The following is a 21354-nucleotide window of genomic DNA, read 5'->3' on the forward strand; positions in this document are numbered from 1 at the left end:
GATGGTGTCACCACCACGGGAGAGCCCGAAAACGAAGACTACATTGCCGACATCGTACCAAGCACAAGTGAAAGTGGGCACAATGAGGAAAGCAACGACGGTCCTTTGCCCACATCCCCCGAGGTGATTGGTGCGCCTGCACTAGTGCGGTGCTTCTGCACGAATGCGGAAGGTTGCGGCCTCAGCTGCTCCGACAGGCAGCGAAATTGCCCAAGCAGAAGAAAATGCAGGACTATTTCTTTCGAAACTAAGCTAGTTTCATCAATAAAGTGATTTTATAAATGGTATGTGCTTTTATGACATCTAATTATTTAGCAGGCTTATATCGAGTTATGCTCTATACCGAACTGATAGTCGTTTTTTTGCTAGTTTGATATAGTCGGGTTCGACTGTATAAGAAAATTGGTTAAGGTTAATTGGCCATCTTTAGACTAAACTGTATGATAAACGACACCGTCGTCCGCAAAGAAGCTGCATTCTTCAACTTCTTCTGCAACTCTTCAATGAAAACAACATTACAATTATGTAAACTGCATCTAATAATACATCTAAAGCAGACAAAAACAATGCATTCAGTATGGTTCTCAAATACACCAATAGTAATATGTGAGTAGGACTGTTATAATACCCTTGCAAACAATGTCACAAATTCACGCAAGATATAAATTGAAGTATTAAATTTGTCTGCTTCAGATGCTCTATTGGATGCTGTTTACAGAACTGTGATATGTTTTTTATACAGAAGTACAAATTGGTAAACTTCGGGCTTCTATTTTTTTCTTAACCTTATCAATTTTTTTAAAATTCTTGTAAAATATTTCAGGCCCTAAATCAAAACCGAATGTCCACGTGTATTTAACCTCATACTGTAGCAAGAGAGATTGTACTTCTGTTTAATCTGCTTGTTGCCACGTCATGTAGTTGTACGCGCAGAGAGTGAAACTAGTATGTCATTTTCTACTGCAATTCAGTGTACGATCATGCTCTGTGATCCTCTCACGCCTGCCTCATTACTCGTGATTGTGGCACTAATCAGGTGTTTTCGTACAGACCATGCAAAATCATCACCAGCAAAAAACTTGCAAACGCAAGTTTTTGCTGGTGAAACTGTCACCTGAAATGCGTCACTCAGCAAAAATGAGAGCGAGACAGAGAGAAAAAAGACGGGGCCCAAGACACATTTATCATGTGATCCTCTGGCTCCAGTATGGGAGAATGCAGGAAAGGAATTTCGCTTGCACAGGCTAGACATGGCAAATGGAGAGAGAGTGTCTACGTTGGTGGTGGCGCTCACCTCCTGAAATCATGGGTTTGCGCCACTTCAAATATTTCTATCTCTGCTATTAATTAACTACAATTTGAAAAATTTTTGCACTAGAATACTCCTTAGAGGGCACCGTAACAACTTCCAGCATACAGCCAAAATTTGCTGTGGCCTGGTGAGGGCCCTTTAAGCACTGCTAAGAAGGGAAGAGTAGTGTGGAGGCATGGCAGGGAATTGTCTGCTCTCCATCTTACTTCCCTCACTTCACGCATGGAAAAAATAATGGAGAGGGTAGTACTACATAGACCCACAGTCCAATTCATGATCTCCTGTGTGTGCTAATTGGACACTAAGCACATTTCAACTCGAGGTGCACTACTTTACCTTCGAAATGACAGCACTGAGAAAACGACCACCACATTACTAAAAGCAATCTTCACAGTTTGGCGTTTGAAAGGCATTCAACAACGCAACGTATGATATTATGCTACAAGAAATAGCCCCCATTAGGTAGTCGATAACTATGCACACGACTTCTGCCGCATTTGAACACACTAAATAAGCCTTGAGGACAATAGTGCATTACCCCAATTATGCCTACTTAAATAAAAATCCCTCAGGGATTGGCAATCTCCTTGACACTATCTGATCTCACAATGTGTTTTGGGTGCCTGCACCCGTAGGGCTGCCTTGTGGCCACCTGGAGAACACAGTGATACCTTGATCTCACGTACACTTCTTTCAGCAAAATATTTGTACTAATCCACAGCCTATCTTTAATTTAATTAGCATTCTTTGGGACCTTCACCAGTTTGCGGTCGGTTGGTCGGTCTGTTTGTCTGTCCGGCCGTGTCAACCCCTTTCACTCCAACTTGTATCACTGGGTAGCCTACGGCCTAATGAATAGAGCATCGGTGCTGATGGAATCGGGTTCGAGACCAAACATTCGACTAAACTGAGTGACTGGATATGTGACAATGGGTATGTGCTGCTCTTCAATGAACCTCTTTGATACCAACTTGGGACACTGGGTATGTGCCTCTAGTAGTGCCGTCGTTTTTACCGGGCTGACCGGGTGCACATGAAAGCGCAGCTGGCATCACTTAATTCGTACTGCCGATGTGAAGATATCGTCAACGTGGCATGAAACCATATCATTCGTCGCTGACTCCCAAATTCATCAAAATGAATTGTTTTCTCATTAAAATTAGCATTTTTTTAGTGCCCAATAATTCGGAAAATTCTGCGACCCCTTTAGGTGTAAAAAAAAATTGATCGGTGACTGTACTTATTTGCATAAAAGGTCGAATTTCATTAAAACAAAATTTCAATATAACGAAGCAAATAGCCGATTTTACCCACTTCGTTATATCAAGGTTAAACTGTAGTTCCTAAATAACCCAATAAATGGCGCTAGCTGTCTGAAAGCACTCTGAAAGTGGCAAAATATGAATTTGCAACCATCAATAGCAGGCTATCGGTGGGAATAGGCACGGACAGGAAAGTGTTAAGCTGGCATCAGAGAGATTCATCAACGATTCACTGAACATAAGCGTTGGCAAATACCCTGTGGCCCAAGTTGGCATCAAAGCCTGGTTCACTGAAGAGTGGTACATACCCAGTGGCAAATATCCAGTAGCCCGAGTTAGCGTGAAAGTGGTTCATTGAAGTGCGACCCACACATACCCAATGTCACATACCCACTGACCCAAGCTAGTCCGACAGTTGGTTTTGAATCAGGTACACTCAGCACAGGAGCCTGATGCTTTACAAATTAGACCACGGACAACACAGTGAGCCAAGTTGGCGTGAAAAAGATTACGCACCCATACACATACCATAAACTGGGTGAAGTTTCCAAAGAATGCTAACTGCACTAAAAACAATTATTCATGCAGCAGCATAACTAAACGCTTTTTGTCTACTTCCAAGGCATGGTGCAGTAGTTATGCTGCATGGCTCATGACTGCAGTACCCATGGACAAATCTTGTACTTTATGCCATCAAATCACATTTGTGATGTACCACTGTGGACAAATGGAACTTCAGCAAGAAATTACCAAGTAGGACATCCTTGGCAAGCATAACAACTCATGAACTTGATCTCGCATCACTACTTATCTGGTTGCCAAAGATGGTATAGGCCTCACATTAAGTAAATCATGCCAGCATTACATGAATTGGTGAAAGTGGAAATGAAAGAATGACCTTATTTGCCCTTCGATTGTTCATGATGCTAGTAAATACACTGCTGAGATTTTCATGGAGCCAGACATGTAGAAAATTTTGCATAAATTGAAGGAAAAAAAAATGGAAAGGGTTGTACAGCATGTCTCTCGGACTATACAACAGATGCCTCTAGCTTGAAGCCCTGGATTTTGCTGGTAACACAGCCGATGCATAATATGCTTTAAAACGACAGGACTTGGGCTTTCATCTTCAAATGTGCCAAAATGCCACAGCCCTTTGCTGATCTGATCAGTCTGTCGAGAACATTCTTTGTGAGTCACAGCCTGTCAGAGTTGAGTGGCCTTGTCATGTTCAGCATTGCTTTTTGAGAAAGAGCCATCTAGTTGCTGGCACAAGCACAGACACTGTATTCCTCCATATCTAGTATGACATGACCTGTCATTTACCGGCTCCTTGCCCCTCTTGCAGCTAGTGGACTATCGCGTGCACACCATGTGATCTCCCTCTATATACGTGTGTGCCTCCTCTCTCAAAGGCTGCATGCCCCAAACACCCACCCGACAAGATGAAAATGTTGTGACTACCCATCAACTGCTGCGCAGTAAAAAAAATCATCTGTGACACAAACCTCATGGTGGCCAAAACACCATTTTTCAGTGAGTGTGGCGCAGGGAGGACAAGATGGGTCACTGTGGCATGTGTGGGTGACAGGGTGTCCACATGGATGCTCCCTGGCGCACGGCTGGCCACAGTCTGGAGGTCGTGTTCCGCAAGCGATAGGGGGACTCAGCGAGGCACTGCCACAGTGGCAGCTCAGGTCCTCAAAGCCTGTTTTGAAGAAACCCAAGGAACTTAACATTTGCTCATTAAACTGCATGTGCAAACAATGGCTTCACTGTAACGTGACATTTTTATTTTCTTTTGCATGTCACAAACTACAAGTACAAATGATGTGCATAGACATAGTTAATGGAGACTGCCAAACCAAATTACTTCACTATATCACAAGAAAAAAAGATACATGGTGTTCTGCGCAACAAGGATCAGGATATTAAGAAAGCTTGTTATATCACAGAGTTCGCTAAATTGAGGTTCGAGGTTTGGCTTTAGTGGAAGACAGTGCCATTCCTTGACGTAACTGGTCGCTATGCTTCAGTGATGCTTGTTGGTAACTCTGGAGCTAAAACTTAAAAATCAGAATTCTAAATATCCTAACTATATACTTATTAGCTTCCCATGGCAGGAATCACTAAGGAATGTCACTGAAGCATATTGTGTGTTTCACATGAAGGACTGTACTTCCCTACGCTTAGCTTAGAAAAAGACCTTCAAGTTAGGTCCCAATCATACATACCTGCCAAGCCATTGCAAATGGTACTTGACTACAGCTGTAAAAAACATGTGAAGGGCACTCCACCACAGGAGAATTTCACTCACTGACATTCCAGCAAGAAGGGCAGTTTCCCCTGTGGCAGGGCTCTTCACAGACATGTTGTCCACATGATAGACGCTTGCCACACACAAGCGGGCAGCGGTGCTCAATGTCCACGCAGCACAGGGCGAGGCACTTGTGGCGGCCACACTGGCGCCGCTTCTGACATCGCCGTTGACACAGCTCAGGCCCCTGATGCTCTGAAGACCCAAGCTCTGTGCAGGGAAGCTCACGTGACGTCGCACCACACCGGCACCGCACAGCGCTTGAACGTGCGCATGGTGGGCAAAGTTCCTCGTGGCATGGTGCAGCACATCGGTGCCAGTTGCCTGTGAGAAGAGCCTCTGCATTACTTTACTAACATTACTGATACCTATAAATGTTTCCTTTAAAGCACAAATGCAAAGTAGCATTAGCAGCTTTACTCAAACCCATTAAATTAAGGGAGCTAAACATCATTATGCACAACAAAACTGAAAACCTACTCAAGTTTTTTGCTCACCTGTAACATACTGGTACTGTAAACATGAATGACTTAACAGAGCTCCGACGAGCCTGATGACTTCTATTCTAGAGTGAATGGTTCAGAACATCCTGACTTTCTACCCACTGTTCGAACAGTGCAGCAAGGGAAATATCTAACTACAGCTGTGAAAGTCAGTAGTGAGCTCTACCTTTCGGACCACACTGGAGTAGCTTCCCGCACGTCTCGCCGCATGTGGGCACCGGGTCTGAGCATGAGAGCCTAGGTTTGGCTCCCTCAATGCTCGCCAGTGGGCTCTTGCCACATGGGCAGTGTGTGACAGACTCTGGCAGGAGTGGGCAGGGACCGCACTCGCCAAAGTGACATTCCTCTTCGCACTTATGGAGTCCACAACCTAGGAACCGTCCACACAGATCGCCGCACGAAAACTCGCTTGATGCATTGGACTCCCGTGTACAGAGAGCTTCGCGCCTCTGCTTGCCACAGAAGCACTCTGAAACAGCACAACCAGGTCATCACATGAGAATTAAAAAGGATTTACATGCAACAAGGTTAAGATTTTGATGGAAGCCCGTTTGGTGGAAAAAAATAAATAGTAAAGAACACTGACCACAGAAGAAAACGATAGAAAGATGTTTCAACTCCCACCAGGAGACAACGCCCCACTAATGTCAAAGATGACCTAAACTGGACCTGCTATTCTTTTACATTACATTTTCATGGTTTCTTGTGGTTTCTGCAAAATTTTGAATGCTAGAGGTGTTCCTCATGTTATGCAGTTGACTTCCATTAATTCAAGCCTGACGGGACCAACGAGATCGATTGAGTTATCTGGCAGGTCAAATTAGGCAAGATGCATGAGAAATGCCAAAACACACCCCTGATTCATTTGACAGTTTTTGCTCGAGTCTAACACGCCCCTGAATCGAACGCTCACGCACTTTCTATGTGTCCAAAATAGAAAACTAACTTATAAATGACATTTAAAGCTCCTAAACAAAGTAGAAATTTATTGCAAATCCAACTATTTTTCTGGCAAGAAAAAGGGGCAAGGGTCTAATGTGTGTTGCACAATGGTGTCTGCTTTCCTAAAGTCAGCTTTGCCCCAGTACGCTTGTGAAAGCACAAAGGAAGAAGAAAAAGGCATGCCTTAGAATTGGGTAAATACTGTGATTAGACATTGTGAGCTACAGTTATTGCTTGAAAATTTTCCTAGGGCAGGCCAAAAATAGGTGTTTTCAACAGGATATTTTTTTTTTTACATGTGTTCAGTGCATTCATTGTCCCCTAAGCTCTGCCAAGACAAACACTGTCACTGAAGGGGTCATTATTGGAGTCACCATAGGGGTCAGGTGCATGCGTGCTGACAGGTCAAGTTCGAATTATCTGGCAAAAGCTAATTTTAGGACTGAAATAACGGAAGTATGGGCACATAGATATGCATGGGCGCTAGCCAGGACCTTCGAATGGAATTGAATTAACTGAAAAATCTAATTAACCGGAGTCGAATTAGCAAAAGTATACTGCACCATGTTCTGAATGTAAAGCTCATTGACTGAGTTTATGAGTGCAGTTAAATGTAGCAGTATATTTAGCTAAGTTTCGACAACTGCATGCGCTTTTGGACACAGTCATAAACAAAAGAATAGGTTTGCAGATGGCCATTAATTGCACCAAGGTTAGGATAAAATAAAGAAACTACTGTCCTGTTGTAGTGAGGGTGAAGAACCAGACAGTACCAATACTGTAAGTCACAAATTTAATGCATTGTTAGGTGAAGAAGTGCCCAGAAAAACAATGACATTTAAAGCACAACTATTACTCGAGCACAGTCATTGGTTGTCAACATCTGATCTACGGGTCAAGTGTGCCAGCTACTTAGACGTTACTCATTGTACTGTAGTGCTCAGTATGAGCTGCATGGCATGAGTGCGTTCTTCCAGGTTGTATAGTGGTGCCGATTGGTGCCGAGCTCCTGACTTAAAGGGAGAGGGTGCTGCTATTCTTGTTCCAGGCATTTCCACTTGACGCCTGCTTTTTCCCTCTCTCCAAGGTTTGAGGAAGAAATCTTCTTGCACAAAAACAATCGGAACGAACTAGTGGTCACCTTCTGTGCTAGCTGGGCATCATTCATGTTTTCGAAATGAGAACTGCTGTCACCTCAGGATTTTATGTTTGGTTTATCACCCCTCGATGCATCGTCACACAGGTTTTGGTATTGCTATGGAACAGTATTTGCGATCACGAAGAGGCGAGCAGTGTGAAGACAACGACAACGATTAGAGGCTAGCGCGGGCTGTTGCCTCTTGGCCAAGTACGGCGTATTTCCTTGTAAATATACTTGTATATAGCTTTTCGTCTGCGTCTTCCGACCGTAACAGTATTACCACTCAATGCCTACCTTTGCTTTTTCTCTTTCTGCATGCAATCGCAATATGTGCAAAATAAACATTACTATGAACTCACTAATATTTCACCGATTAAAGTGCACAGAGCAATGATCGCTACATAGCTCACACTAAATGTGGCCACTGTCTGTTGCTATCATTTTTGTGAGACCAAGGTTTTACGCACTAAACTGGGGAGAGGGTGAAAGGAGGCATGAAGGGGCAATGTTTCGAAACAGGAACAGCCAAACCCTCCCCCTTTAGGGCGGTAACACGGTGCCGACTCCCACAGCTATCCAAATGGGGGTGGGGGGGGGGGACCACTTCGCCCATCGCTTGCACACTGTAGCTCCTACTGAGCGCAACAGTACATTCCAGTGTAATCGCTGGTGCTCACGTAGGTTATAGAATGTCTGCACTATTTTCACAGTGCACGCAATCTAATTAGGCCAGATTCTTTCACTACAGAATCAGTGACAACATTTGAGAAATTTCCAATACTTGAAGGCGCATCTTGTGCCAAGCGATAACTTTGTAACATTTAGCTGGTGAAAAACAGTCCCCGTAAAGAGATAGGCAATGTATGTGTGCCAATATACTTTATGTGGATGTAGATTCTATAACTTTATTACATTGGCTGCTTGCTTCAGCTGATAAAACTTGCCCTTGACCTCACAGAGATGTAGAATCAGAGAGCAGCATTGGTACTAAACAAGAGGCACAGCATAATCACAAATTACTGAAGAGCAAGTTTAACTAAAAACTGAAAATCAAGCACATTTCAAGACTATAGAATAAAAAATATGCAGTGGAAACCAAAGCAATGAATTTTTTATAGGTCAGCAAAAGTTCCTTCATCAGGATGTTTTAACTTTGGAACAAATTCAATTTACTGATAAATAGGAATGCTCCTGCCAGGCGACTGTTGATACAGCTTCAATAAAATTTGTTGCATTAAAAATACTAATAAATCTTAAACTCAAGTAAATGAAGGGATCAAATTTATTATGTAGGCTTTAAATCATTTTACAAAGGTTGCTTATGAAGTTAAAATCAATAAATTTCAAGCTCCATAACTACACAGCAAAGAGGGATACTGCGATTCTGTAAACTGCAACCAATGGGGGCGTCTCACACAAATCTAATGTATTAGTAGTTTATGGTTTATGTGAAATTATTACTTTGCTTATTTTAGAAGTGCAAATGTCCCTTTCAGAAAGCAGTGGTGTACTTCAGAGGGCTGTATAATAGATCCATTTTTGTCTGCTTTAGATGTTTTAATGAATGCAGTGTGCACAATTATGTCTGTCTTCTTTAGTGACAAATTGTAACCGTAATGCTTCGATTTTCTTGGATCCAGTTGCATCGCCAACAAAAGCAAGTTTGTTAACCCGGTACACACCACATCTGACAGTTGCAGCTTATGGGCAAAGGCTCTCACCAGAACAATTAAAGAAACAGAGTTGCTGCACTAGACTGACCAAGCAGTGGTTTGCTGAGTTTGAGAATTCTTGGGAGCAAAGGTCCCATGCCCTAAATATAGTGGGACTGCAAAGCATCTGCTACAGCACGGAAGCAATCAGATGTTTTCAACTCAAGAAGTTTGATGGTGTCCAAAGAGCAGTCACAGGCAATCATGTCATGTACTGGTGACATGTACAGCATGGTCCATGTTTTAAGGGACAACATAAGAGCAGAGCATGTGCGAATTTTTCCTCTGGCAAGTGCACAATCGCCTGATTTTGAAACAGACGACTTGTGGTTGGTGGCAGCGGCACCTTTCTGCAAACCTGTGCAGTGCATTGACATAGCTTCAGCTGACATTGGCAGCTAGGCCAAGCAAAGTGAGAGCCGCACATTAAAGTGCTGCTTTTAATATTGGACCACACTGTACTTGCACATGCTACTCAATCCGAGAAGACAGAAGCATGGTTTGTGTGGGAAAGTAGCTCTAGTAAGCTAGTCATGCCTGGCACATTACTGATGAAGCGGTTCACGGTGATTGAGCTTCGCAAATGGCCATATACAAGTGCAAGCTGGAGATGACATGCGGTAAAAAGAAATTGACATCTACAATTAGGAATTTCTCTATTAAATGCAACAAACTGGTTCAATCTTAGCATAATATAAGACAGTTTACGCATATTGTGTGGGAAGCCATAATGGTATGAAAAGATCATATAGCAGCTAAAAATGCAGTCGCACTCACTCTGTTCCACTATGCGGGCACAGGGATCACAGGCACCTGCATGGCACTGTGCTTGGCAAGTGTGGATTTCACAGTTAAGCAGTCGGCCACAGGGCTCACCACAGCTGACTTCCTGCTCTTGGCTGCACCGCACGTGCTATAGTACATGCATATAAAGGGCGAACACAAAGAGAAAAACTAATCATGAAGTGGCACGCCCATCATCACATACAACAGCAGAATAATGGTAGCAATTCATGAGAAGCTGAGAAATCGCAAGGCATACTTAAACTATGTAACTAAATAAAAGTCTCCAATAATCAGTGAAGCCAAAAAAGGCCCCGGAAGTGGTTTTTGGTTGAAATTGCTGCTAAGACTTCACTTTCAGTTACGCTTGCGATAAAGATAAAAGGAGGTGTCATAAACGATTGCTTTTCCCACTCATGATACTGGACAATGCAAGGGAATTGAAGCAACAATATCAACCACCACAATTGTTTTAAATACATCTACACTGTATTTATTAAATTAATTTGTTTCTCATGTGAACACAAGACACAGACATACACCTACAAAGGACAAACTTTGGCAAGGATGTACCAAAAAACCCAACAATATGCTCTGGTGAAGAAGACACACCTCAGCAAATAATTCCCCCAAAATCCTCCTTCACACCCTGCAAGAAAGAACTAATAAAATGCTACAGTGCATGGGTGGTGGAGGTAACAAATTTATTGAAAATCTGGCAAATTCGTGGCCTGGGCCTAGGCCGCCCCCAAGAAGGTCTGGAGATCCTGCCTCCTCGCCGCCTCACGGGCTTGCCGGATGGCCCATAGTTGATCTTGGAGGTTTGAGCTGAGCGCGGGAACTTTTTCACATGGACACAGGAGGGACATACACAAGCGCTATCTTTTCTAAATCGAAGATGTAGCACCAACAAGGCCAGAAGTCAATCTTTGTTAAAGTGCAGGGACATACACAAGCGCTATCTTTTCTAAATCAAAGATGTAGCACCAACAAGGCCAGAAGTCAATCTTTGTTAAAGTGCCCCTCACCAGGCCCCATAGCGAATTTTGGTTATACGCGGGAAGTTGTTACGTGTCCTCTAGGAGGCGTTCTGCCAAAAACATTTTTCAAATCAGCTAAATAATAGCCGAGATTTAAATATTTGAGTGTTGCGAACCCATGATTTCAGGCAGCGTGCTTCACCACAAACATAGACGCTCTCTCCACTTGCACCGTCTAGCCTCTGCAAGCAAAATTTCTTCCTTGCATTCTCCCATACCGAACCTTGAGGGTTGCATGACGCATACGTCACGAGTCCCATCTTCATTTTATTTTTCTCCAAGCTTTTTTGCTACACGGCGCACTTCCGCTGATGACGTTGTGTGCAAGCTGTTGCAATTGTCTCGTTTCACACAGCACATGATTTTGCACACTGTGCACGAGGACACCTGACTAGCGGTATAAGTCTGGCATAAGCCAAGCCAGAGGGCAGAATGGCCATAGCTTAAACAGGCGCCGCGCCAGGCGCCATGTCATGCAAAAGGGAAAGTATATCCCCAAGAGTAATCGACCGACACTCCTGACTGCGTCCTGTGCTACACGAATACTGAGGCAGACACAAGCGGATCACAGAGCATGATCCCGCGCTGGAACACGGAAGAAAATGACAGTTTCGGTGTCAAGCCGACAAGCAGATAAAAGAGACAAAACGGAAGCAGACAAAACGAAAGTACTTCTCTCTTGATGCGGTGTGAAGTAAAACAAAAACCTGCAGACATTTGGCTTGTGTGTTTTATTATTTCTCTAAGCTTTAATTCGTCTATTCTAGCAATATATTACAGAAATAACAGATGTTGGCCTGAATAATTCTCGAAGTCATGTGTCACCACGAGTGACGCCACAGCGTAAATACGTGTACGTAGGTGCACTAGCATATGTACGTCATCCTCAGACTTGGAGTACAGCGGCGGCGAGGAGAAGGGAAACCGGCGTTCGGTTTGAAATTTCAGATCTTTCCGTGGTGTGTAGTGATGTAATACTTTGCAGACACGATCGCTATCGCGCATTGTATGCTCTGCGCTTGTCAGCTCGAAATGGCCAGACCTGGTGAGGGGCCCTTTAATAAAATGCCAATTCACTCTGCAGCACTCATCTTTAAAATGGGTATCTGTAAACTCCTGCTACCCTCACTATTCCTTCTACTAAACAGGTGGGGCTATGTAATTGTTGGGCATCAATTTCCCAATTTTAATGCGTCCTAAAGTGAATACTCAAAAAAGGTAAATTTGTGTAACCTTGTTTATCAGCTAACTAAACGTAAAAATTTTTTATCAATTTATTTTACAGCCATTATTGGAATGGGTATCTCAAGACTACTACTAACCTCAGGATTCCTTCTGGATAGACTTGGCCTTGTTGTTTGTTAAACCATGACCAAGTCAGGAGATAACTTTCTCCCTTAGTCTCAGCTCATGGTCAATACGGTTTCATTGACTGAAACAATAAACTTCAACATCAACAGCTACTGCTCAGCATCAATTCTACAATTGCAACATGTGCCCTATAGTCAATAGTGATTTCAAAGTTAATTAGCGGAACTTTGTTAATCAGCTAACTGGATTTTGCAATTTGCTGTACAAGTAAAATGCACACCTTCTATCAATCTTTCTCCACAGTTGGAATAGTGCTATCTGCCAAAAGCAATTTCTGAAACATCTGTTGGGAAAAAAAGTGAAAACAGCTGATACATAGGCTGGAGGAGGAATAGCTACATAGCTACTGGAGGAGGAGGAATCCCTTTGAGATCCCCTGGTCTACAGTACCCTGGTGAGTTTTCCACAAGGGCACGGCCTTCGCACAGTAGCACTGCAGGGCGGGCACTGCCCTGGATGGCATTGAAGGTTGCAGCGATGCACGCACATGGAGGATGCGCCCCGTGACCGGCCACACATCTCGCCGCAGCTGTGTGGCACCCCATACCGGTTCCACTCTGGCTTCACTCGCTTCCCACAGAAACAGACGTAACGGTCGGGCACTGCCAGCACAGTGCCCTGGCAGCCCGGACAACGCCACCCACCTTCTGCAATAGCACACCAGATAGCATCGTCTCCACAGTACCAGAAGCACAACAAATGTCCGCCTTTCAAACATCACATAACAGACTCAAAAAGCAGCTGCTGCAAATTTGCGAAATGAACCTGTAATGCCAGTCGCACAGCTTTCCAGGCTTAGTGGCACACACTCACACCAGTAGAGAATTTCTTTCAGCTGCATTCGTGGGCAAGCAAAAACAACTTGTTATAGCTGTAATAGAGTTTATGCATGTCTCAAGCATGAACACATGCACGATTTCGGGCACGTGCCTTAGGTGCAGCCCTCGTGAGCTTGGCAGTTATTCTAGTCATGATATTCTAAAATTCCCACAATGTATTTCTATTATTTTTATTTTTTCACTTTTTGAACTAGTGCCTCCGTTTTTTTTTTTCTCTACTTAGCAAACAGAAATTACATAGATTCACCAAGATGTCACAACCTCCAGATCCACAAAGATCACTTGAGATTGCAAATGAGGCATCATCGGTCATTTTTTCTCTTAATGTTGTGTCCTGGCCTGGCAAAACTTGTCACTCAACAAGCAAATAGGTCACACTGGTAAGACCAATTCGCTTGCTTCTTCTGAAATAAAATACATCAGCTTAGCTTTATCATGTGTTTTCGTTTAGTGTATTTTCAAAGGGGCCTTGCAACACTGTTTTAGCATGGTAAACAAACATAGAAACAAGGCTCTCACAAACCACCCTGTCAAATATTGTTCCTGAACAGAGAGTTAACAATTTTGCTCAAAAGATTGCCCTACTTTTTCCTTCAACGTCTCAACTCTGTCCTTACCATGCCCATAGAGCATGGGTCATATATGTTCCATATGCACTGCAAAAAAAAATTAGAACTATTGGTGTTCCTATGGACTTGCTATGCCACCTAGTTTATTGTTGGAGAACTAAAGTTTAGTTTCCTGAGTAGTTCCCCCCCTCCCACTAAGTGGTGGTGAGATGTAACAACAGTACAAAGAGCGCAATTCATATCATTTGATCATGAAGATGGCAAATGCTTCTGTAGCCGGACCTTTGTGCCACCGATGTCATTCTTGCGAATCTGTTGCATCCTTAAGTGATTGTTTGGATGCATCTAGCAACACTTTCTGAGGATGAATGGAGCTCATCAGATGTTATGTTAGTTCGGATGACAGAGATAACCCTGAGAACCACTACGTAGCTTCCAATCGGCCAAAAACATATTTCTTTTTTAATCTCTCGTTTGTTCACTTCCATGTGTTACTGACCACAGATGTGAAAACATTTTGTATATTTCAGATTTTTACCTTTCTTCCTTATTTTTATGTTATCAACGCAACTTTGCTAATTTTTTATCCATTTTTCAATACAATTTGTTCTTCATGAACAAATTACATATTATGCCCTAACATTTGTTTTTAGAATTAAAAACTTAAGGAAGTACAATTATTTAGCTTTCAATAGATTATAGCACCACACTGCAACCATGATAACATTAAATTAAAAAATCCAAATTACCAAATCCTTCAAAGTGTGTCAAATCTTCCTATGGTAATGAAGGAGTTGAAGGGGCCCTGCAACACTCTTTGAGCATGGTAAATAAATCATACTAGACACGAGAGAATGCTTCTGTGAACAAACTAGCCAAATATTACTGGATTCCATGCAGTGTGGAACACACAATCATTCTGCAAAGATCGACCATACTTTCCTATGGCTCCATCAAACCCCGCCATCTAGCCTGCACACGATGATGCCATGGTGCCCTCATACGACTACTGGCTAGATGTGTGAAAATGTCACAAGAAATATCAACTTTATCAATGACCACAAAAGTGTCTGCAATGGTAACAATGCTTATGATACTTCCCATGTAAAAAAAGAATGGAATACCACTGTGTTCAAAGTGTCTACACAAAAATTCAGCTTTGTACTTGCAGTATTTAGAGTCAGTTGTCTGCTCGAGTTTGGCCACCTCCTACACAGAGCAAGAGCGTCACACCGCTGATGTTTCACTGACCGCTATCACAGTGTGCATCTCAGTGTTCCTGTCGATCTTTCGATTTTCTTGTTAAATTTGTGCACAAACAGACTCACTCGAACCCAAGTAGAAGCACAGTGTGAACTTGGGATTTGTCGTTTTCATAGCTGTGGAACTTGTGTGAGACACACTTCACTAGTCTCTTGCTGAAAATGAATGTGAAACAGTGACATTGGTGTGCACTTTTTGGCTGCAAAGGCAGCAAGAGTGGTAAAAATGCACTGCACTGGTTACTGCAAGGCAAACAGTTTTGACAAGCCTCGTTAGGTGGTAGCCTCCGAGTTTAGTTTAGCGTGTCGTAGGTGCCAAAGTGGAAGTAGTGACACCTACATGAACATCTACAAACAAATTCTAACCGTGCGCCATTCAGTGGGCAAAGCATCGTGGTCGCCACAGCCTCCTGAAGAAGAAGCGGAAGCACAGTTGAGGGGATGAAAGACTATCTTTGAATGCGGCTAACTCCACTTCTATTGAATGCATTGAAATACTTCTTGCTGCAAGATATTACTAAAATTGTGTCCATCCAAGGCACAACATTGATAAAAAGTGGTTCAAAATTCGAATCATATTTAATGTTTCAATCATTAGGGTTTTTAATGTTCACAGCTGTGACACACCTAAAAACACAACTATTGGTCGAATTTCTTTTTAGAAGCTGGCAAAGCAGCAATTCTGACATGCCGAAAAGCAGATCTTACGTTTGATAAAATGTTGCTGTCACATGAAAGTGTAAAAAAATATCCTCCAAGATTGAGCAATTCGATGGACCAACCTTGGAGAGCCCTGCCAACACCAAAGCTTAATGCAATGATTGGCCCTGTATTGTAGGCACTGCTCTATGTCTGCACAGTGGAGATTCAAGCAAGGAAAACTATGATAAGGTTGTAGAGAAAAAAAAAGGACCTCAAACAAGGGCTTAGTATGAGTAACTAAATAGTAGAGAAGGCCGAGAAGACATAGCAGGGGCAGCATTTAGCTGCTAATAACTCAGTCCATGAAGAAAAGCAGCTGTGCACTGATGAAGACAAGTCCCTTTGTCAAAACAGAAACATATCTTCTTCAACTACTGTTGGTCCGTTCATATGAGGCACATTTAAAAAAGCCTCACTGGAATGGATTTATGAGATAACGCTAATACCCGACACATTTAACACCTCTTGATGTCACTATAGGATGTAGCAAGTTAACAAAAAAAGAACGAAAAACGTTTGCACACTTCACTAACCTTTCACGAGGGCAGCAGGTGAAAGTGCCCACTTGCGGGCACAGGATAGGTGGAAGATGTGGTAGCAGCTTGAGCAGCTCCAGATGGCATCGGTGCCCCGAACTCGTTCACAGCATACCATGCATTCATACTCGCCAGAAAGAAGCTGATCTGTCAGCCGATCTGTAGGAGTGGAAATGAACAAACCAGCTTGGCAATGTTTACAATGTCACTTATATGCAAGGATGGGTAATGACAAAGCATTATGTACAAATCTGCATGTTAATTCACAATACAACAGCACATCCTGCAACTAAGCTGCTATGGACAAATGGATGACGATTACCTCAATGGTAAGGCATGAATCTCGGTTCATATTACAAACTTCAGTCTATCAGCATGAAGTCATAAATAAGTCAATTAAAGATGTGTTGTAAGAAAATTAACCCCAAATAAGGTTATTGACTCCAATGGGCCACCTGCCAATGACCCAATGGTCCACTTGCTGTACCTAAGATACTCATCAGTGCTTTGGTCTATCATGTTTCTTATGAATAATCAATGTTTCAATTGCTTGTATATGGGGCAAACTTGTGGTCTTCAATGAATTAACTCAGCAAATGGAAACCATACTCCATGTCACTGATACTTCAGAAAGATATGACGGCAGCTATATATGCTACTGCAAATACAGTGTTCTGAAATTCCATTTGGATGCAAAATAAAGCAGCCACCAAACTCGGGGTAACTTGCTGAAAGGACCCTAAAGAGAAATGAATTATTAAGTTATTATATATTAGTTATGAAATATAATACTAATTATTAAGTTGTACATTATATTCTTTTATAATAACCAACCTCAATGTGAAATCAACAAATATAGAGTTTCGAGGAAAAACTTCAGTATAAATGGACTAAGTGTTTCTCTTTAGTGACCCTTTACCGCTTCTTTGCTACGGACAAGCTGGGTCCCTCAACACATTTCTCGCAAAAACGACAAGGATGAGCTGAGCTCGTCAACAGTGCCTTTAATTTTCTAGACATTCCATGGACGAACTGGCTTCATCTAAGTGCGTTGCCATACTTCTGGTAGATGGCTGCACACAATCCCTCAGGCTGCCCAAGCAGCCTCGGAAGTTAAACATCTTGTGAAAAAAAAACTGACTATTTCTTGGTAAGAATTCAGCATAATGGTGTGCCAGGGAAGGGTTTAAGAAGCCATCTACTATCAAGTATCTCAAGCAGCTGAACAATACCAACTTGCAGACAACTAATAACATCTAACCTTTCTGTGGTGCATCTTCAGGTCTTGGCATTTGGGGGTAGCTTCTAGATGAGGAGCCCGGCTTATGATTTGGACGCACTAAGTTCACAAAATATTGCTGCCTTGATGAGCTTGGCTGCTGCCTAATATCTGCGTCGTGAATATGAGAACTAGGCAAACCATTAATGTGTCTATGATTGTGAGCACGGTTCCTAACCTTGCCGCTTTTCTTCTCGCCACTCTGAGTACTTTGTCGGACTTCTCTAACAGCCTCACCAAAATTCTGGTCTGTTCGTGAACGTTCGCTATGATGACTGCTTGGCCTGTTTGTCTTGTTTCTGTTGGAACCCCGATCACTTTGCCTTTGCTGGTTACGACCCTTCTGTGGAAGCTCTGCTCCTTCTCCATAGTCTCGGTATCTTTGTTGCCAATGTGCATTTGAGCTGAAATCCCGGCTTCTTCCAGTTTGATAACTGGCCTTTGGGTTTCGATTCCTCACATGAGGCGACTCCCTATTGTCATCAGCTAACTGTCGGCAAGGTCCACCACTATCTTGCTGCTGGAAGGATTTTCGTTCCTTGTGTTCGCCAGCTGCTTCTTGCACTTGGCTAGCTTCAAGCGATGTATGTCCCACCTGCGAATCACCCATGCCTGCACATACTCGGCCGTTGCCTGGTTCACGTGGTTCATGTTGCCTCTGTCTTCTTTTTCGCTCTGTGTCTGTTTTTCCACCTACATTACGCTTAGCGTGTCCTTGTAAGTGCGCTTCGTCGCGGGTTGACGACCCGGAAGAGGCAACAGCATTAGCGCTAGGGCTTTTCTTGCCACGTTTCCCGCCCGTAGATTGAGCATATAGCGCCGATGCATTGTCGGCAACGTTTTCCTCTTGTGCACGAATTCCGTCAGATGCCTCGGAGTACGCTTGCTCTTGAGGCGGGTCATTCTCCCATCCTCGTTCCCCACGGTGCGTAGCGTTGGGAACAACACGACCTCTGTTTCGTGGCCTCCGATCGAATCTGAAGGGTTCACCTTTCCGACGACTACGATCTTGAGTACTTGGTCGTGGTGACTCGACTGCGGCGCCTGGCGCGGAGGATTTCTGTTCAGGGCGCTCTGAACGTTGCTCGGTGTGAGAACTGTTTTGGCGGACAGTGTGGCGTTCACGAGGTCTCTCAGAGTCCCGGTCCCAAGGCGGTGAATCAACGGGCTGGCTGCTGTTTACGTCATAGTAGTAGGTTCCTGCAAACTCGAAGCCACCGTTGTGGCAGCTGTGTCCACGGTAGTCCCCTTCCCATCCACCACACGCTCCGTAAGCTTCGTAAGCGTTGCGATCGCCCATCCTACTGACTCAGGGGTATTTAGCCAAACTCCGCTCACACTGTACCTTACCTTCAGAACGTCAGCCGGTTTAGACAACAGCAGAAAGCGGTCAGCTTGCCTCGATTATTTCCTGCTGAGCAAGTAGGCCTGTAGGTTCTAGCCGTACAGAGCAACTAACAATAAAAATTCACCGACGGCCCGGTACGCTATGATGTTTCCACGAAAAAAAGTAACTGTAGCACTGGACTTCAACACTTCCACGCAGGGCATCAATTCACATGCTCACAGAAGATTTGCAATGAGGATTAAGGCTTCTGATGAGGATGCCACACCGATGCCCCCTATATAAATAATGTCCGAAACGCTGGGGTGAAAATCCACAACACTCGGAGCACACTCAAAGCCAGCCGAAACTAATTGGCGGTCTTCGACCGCATTGGTTACATACGAAATAACCTTCGTTAAGCAGGGCCTGGCCAAAGAGGGTAACCGTTAGTTGAATAGAGGATGGACAACGTTGTGTCAGCAAGAGTAGCGGCGCAGGTCGCGCCCCCTTGACTGGTGTTCTTCACGCACGCACAACCGTGCCACGACAAACAGCAGATGTTGCAAGTTTCGCCTTCTTCCATGTCAATTTCCTGTTTCTGTTTTAGCAAATTCAGAGGCCTAACGAGGGGCATTTGTTCTTAAAGCGCAACCCTATCTGTAATTAAACCGCACTCTTTTCGTTTCAAATTAGGTTGACCGTAATTAACGCTTGAGAAAATTTTCAGCAAAAGCGCTATACTTCACCAGCAGATTTACCTTGGCATGCACATCCGCCATACTATACCTCACATTTTTCACCTAACTACTGCTCGAGGTGCCTTAACGTTGTCAGCGCCGCTTCCGTTGTGTTGTCATTGCTATCGACGCGATATCGCATGCGCTGCGTCCGCGCATGCAGAGCTAGTGGGTCTGCAATGTCTTGACAACTAACGTTCCTGTAGAAGTGCTGCTTGCTTGGCCAGGTGGTTCATACTGATACTTGAGGAAACCAGATAAAAGTTGAGACGTAAACACGAACGTAAGAAGAGACACAACAGCGCTACTGACATAAATTTGAATAATGGACCATCCCTCGAACGCCAAACCTCCGACGTATACGCAATGCTTTTGGCTATGTAACTTTCCTCATAGCTTTCCTCAAATCACCAGCAGCAGCAGCAGCAGCAGCAGCAGCAGCCTATTTTATGTCCACTGCAGGACGAAGGCCTCTCCATGCGATCTCCAATTGCCCCTATAGCTGTCCTACGCCAACCGATTCCAATTGCGAATTTCACCTCACCTTGTCTTCTGCCATCTTTGACTGCGCTTCCTTTCTCTTGGCACCCATTATGTAACCCTAACGGTCCACCGGTTATCTAACCTACGCATTACGTGGCCTGCCCAGCCCCATTTTTCTCTTAATGTCAATTGAAATATTGCCTATCCCCAAAAGTATCTCCCTGTCTGACGCCTTTCTTTATTGGGATTTTGTTGCTTTCTTTATGGAGGACTACAGTGGCTGTGGAGCTGCTATAGATATCTTTCAGTATTTTCACATACGGCTCGTCTACACCCTGATTCCGTAATGCTTCCATGACTGCTGAGGTTTCGACTGAATCAAACGCCTTCTCGTAATCAACGAAAGCTATATATAAGGGTTGGTTATATTCCGCACATTTCTCTAGCACCTGATAAATAGTGTGAACATGGTCTATTGTTGAGTAGCCTTTACGATAGGTACGATAGTTTACGATAGGTAGCGAGGCACTGGAAGTGGTAAGGGAATACATCTACTTAAGGCAGGTAGTGATCGCGGATCCGGATCATGAGACTGAAATAATCAGAAGAATAAGAATGGGATGGAGTGCGTTTGGCAGGCATTCTCAGATCATCAACAGCAGGTTGCCATTATCCCTCAAGGAAAAAGTACGTGTATAACAGCTGTGTCTCACCAGTACTCACTTACGGGGCAGAAATCTGGAGACTTACGAAAAGGGTTCTACTTAAATTGAGGACGACGCAGCGAGCTATGGAAAGAAGAATGATGGGTGTAACGTTAAGGGATAAGAAAAGGGCAGATTGGGTGAGGGAACGAACGCGAGTTAATGACATCTTAGTTGAAATTAAGAAAAAGAAATGGGGGGGGCGCATGGGCAGGACATGTAATGAGGAGGGAAGATAACCGATGGTCATTAAGGATTACGAACTGGATTCCAAGAGAAGGGAAGCGTAGCAGGGGGCGGCAGAAAGTTAGGTGGGCGGATGAGATTAAGAAGTTTGCAGGAACAACATGGCCACAATTAGTACATGACCGGGGTAGTTTGAGAAGTATAGAAGAGGCCTTTGCCCTGCAGTGGGCCTAACCAGGCTGATTATTATTATTATTATTATTATTATTATTATTATTATTATTATTATTATTATTATTATTATTATTATTACGAGATACGTGTACGCAATCCCTTTCGTGGAATTC

The 21354-nt window shown here is 43.6% G+C and overlaps 1 protein-coding gene across 2 annotated transcripts in view; it reads right to left on the reverse strand.

The window, feature by feature from the left end:
- The window catches only part of stc (nuclear transcription factor, X-box binding stc), a 42647-nt gene extending 23231 nt beyond the window's left edge, over positions 1 to 19416 (reverse strand). Inside the window, exons 1-7 of one of the 2 annotated variants that reach the window (XM_075680034.1) lie at positions 19308 to 19416; positions 16289 to 16450; positions 12774 to 13030; positions 9967 to 10102; positions 5561 to 5863; positions 4892 to 5215; positions 4083 to 4282 (exon numbers count right to left, since the gene is read on the reverse strand). In XM_075680034.1, coding sequence (XP_075536149.1) covers positions 4083 to 4282; positions 4892 to 5215; positions 5561 to 5863; positions 9967 to 10102; positions 12774 to 13030; positions 16289 to 16409 — 1341 coding nt within the window. In that variant the 5' untranslated portion in view covers positions 16410 to 16450; positions 19308 to 19416. The other variant, XM_075680033.1, reaches the window with a different exon arrangement.
- Positions 19417 to 21354: the final 1938 nt, after the last annotated feature.

This window comes from Dermacentor variabilis, chromosome 2, assembly GCF_050947875.1.
Source record: "Dermacentor variabilis isolate Ectoservices chromosome 2, ASM5094787v1, whole genome shotgun sequence".
Classification (NCBI taxonomy): Eukaryota; Metazoa; Arthropoda; class Arachnida; order Ixodida; family Ixodidae; genus Dermacentor; species Dermacentor variabilis.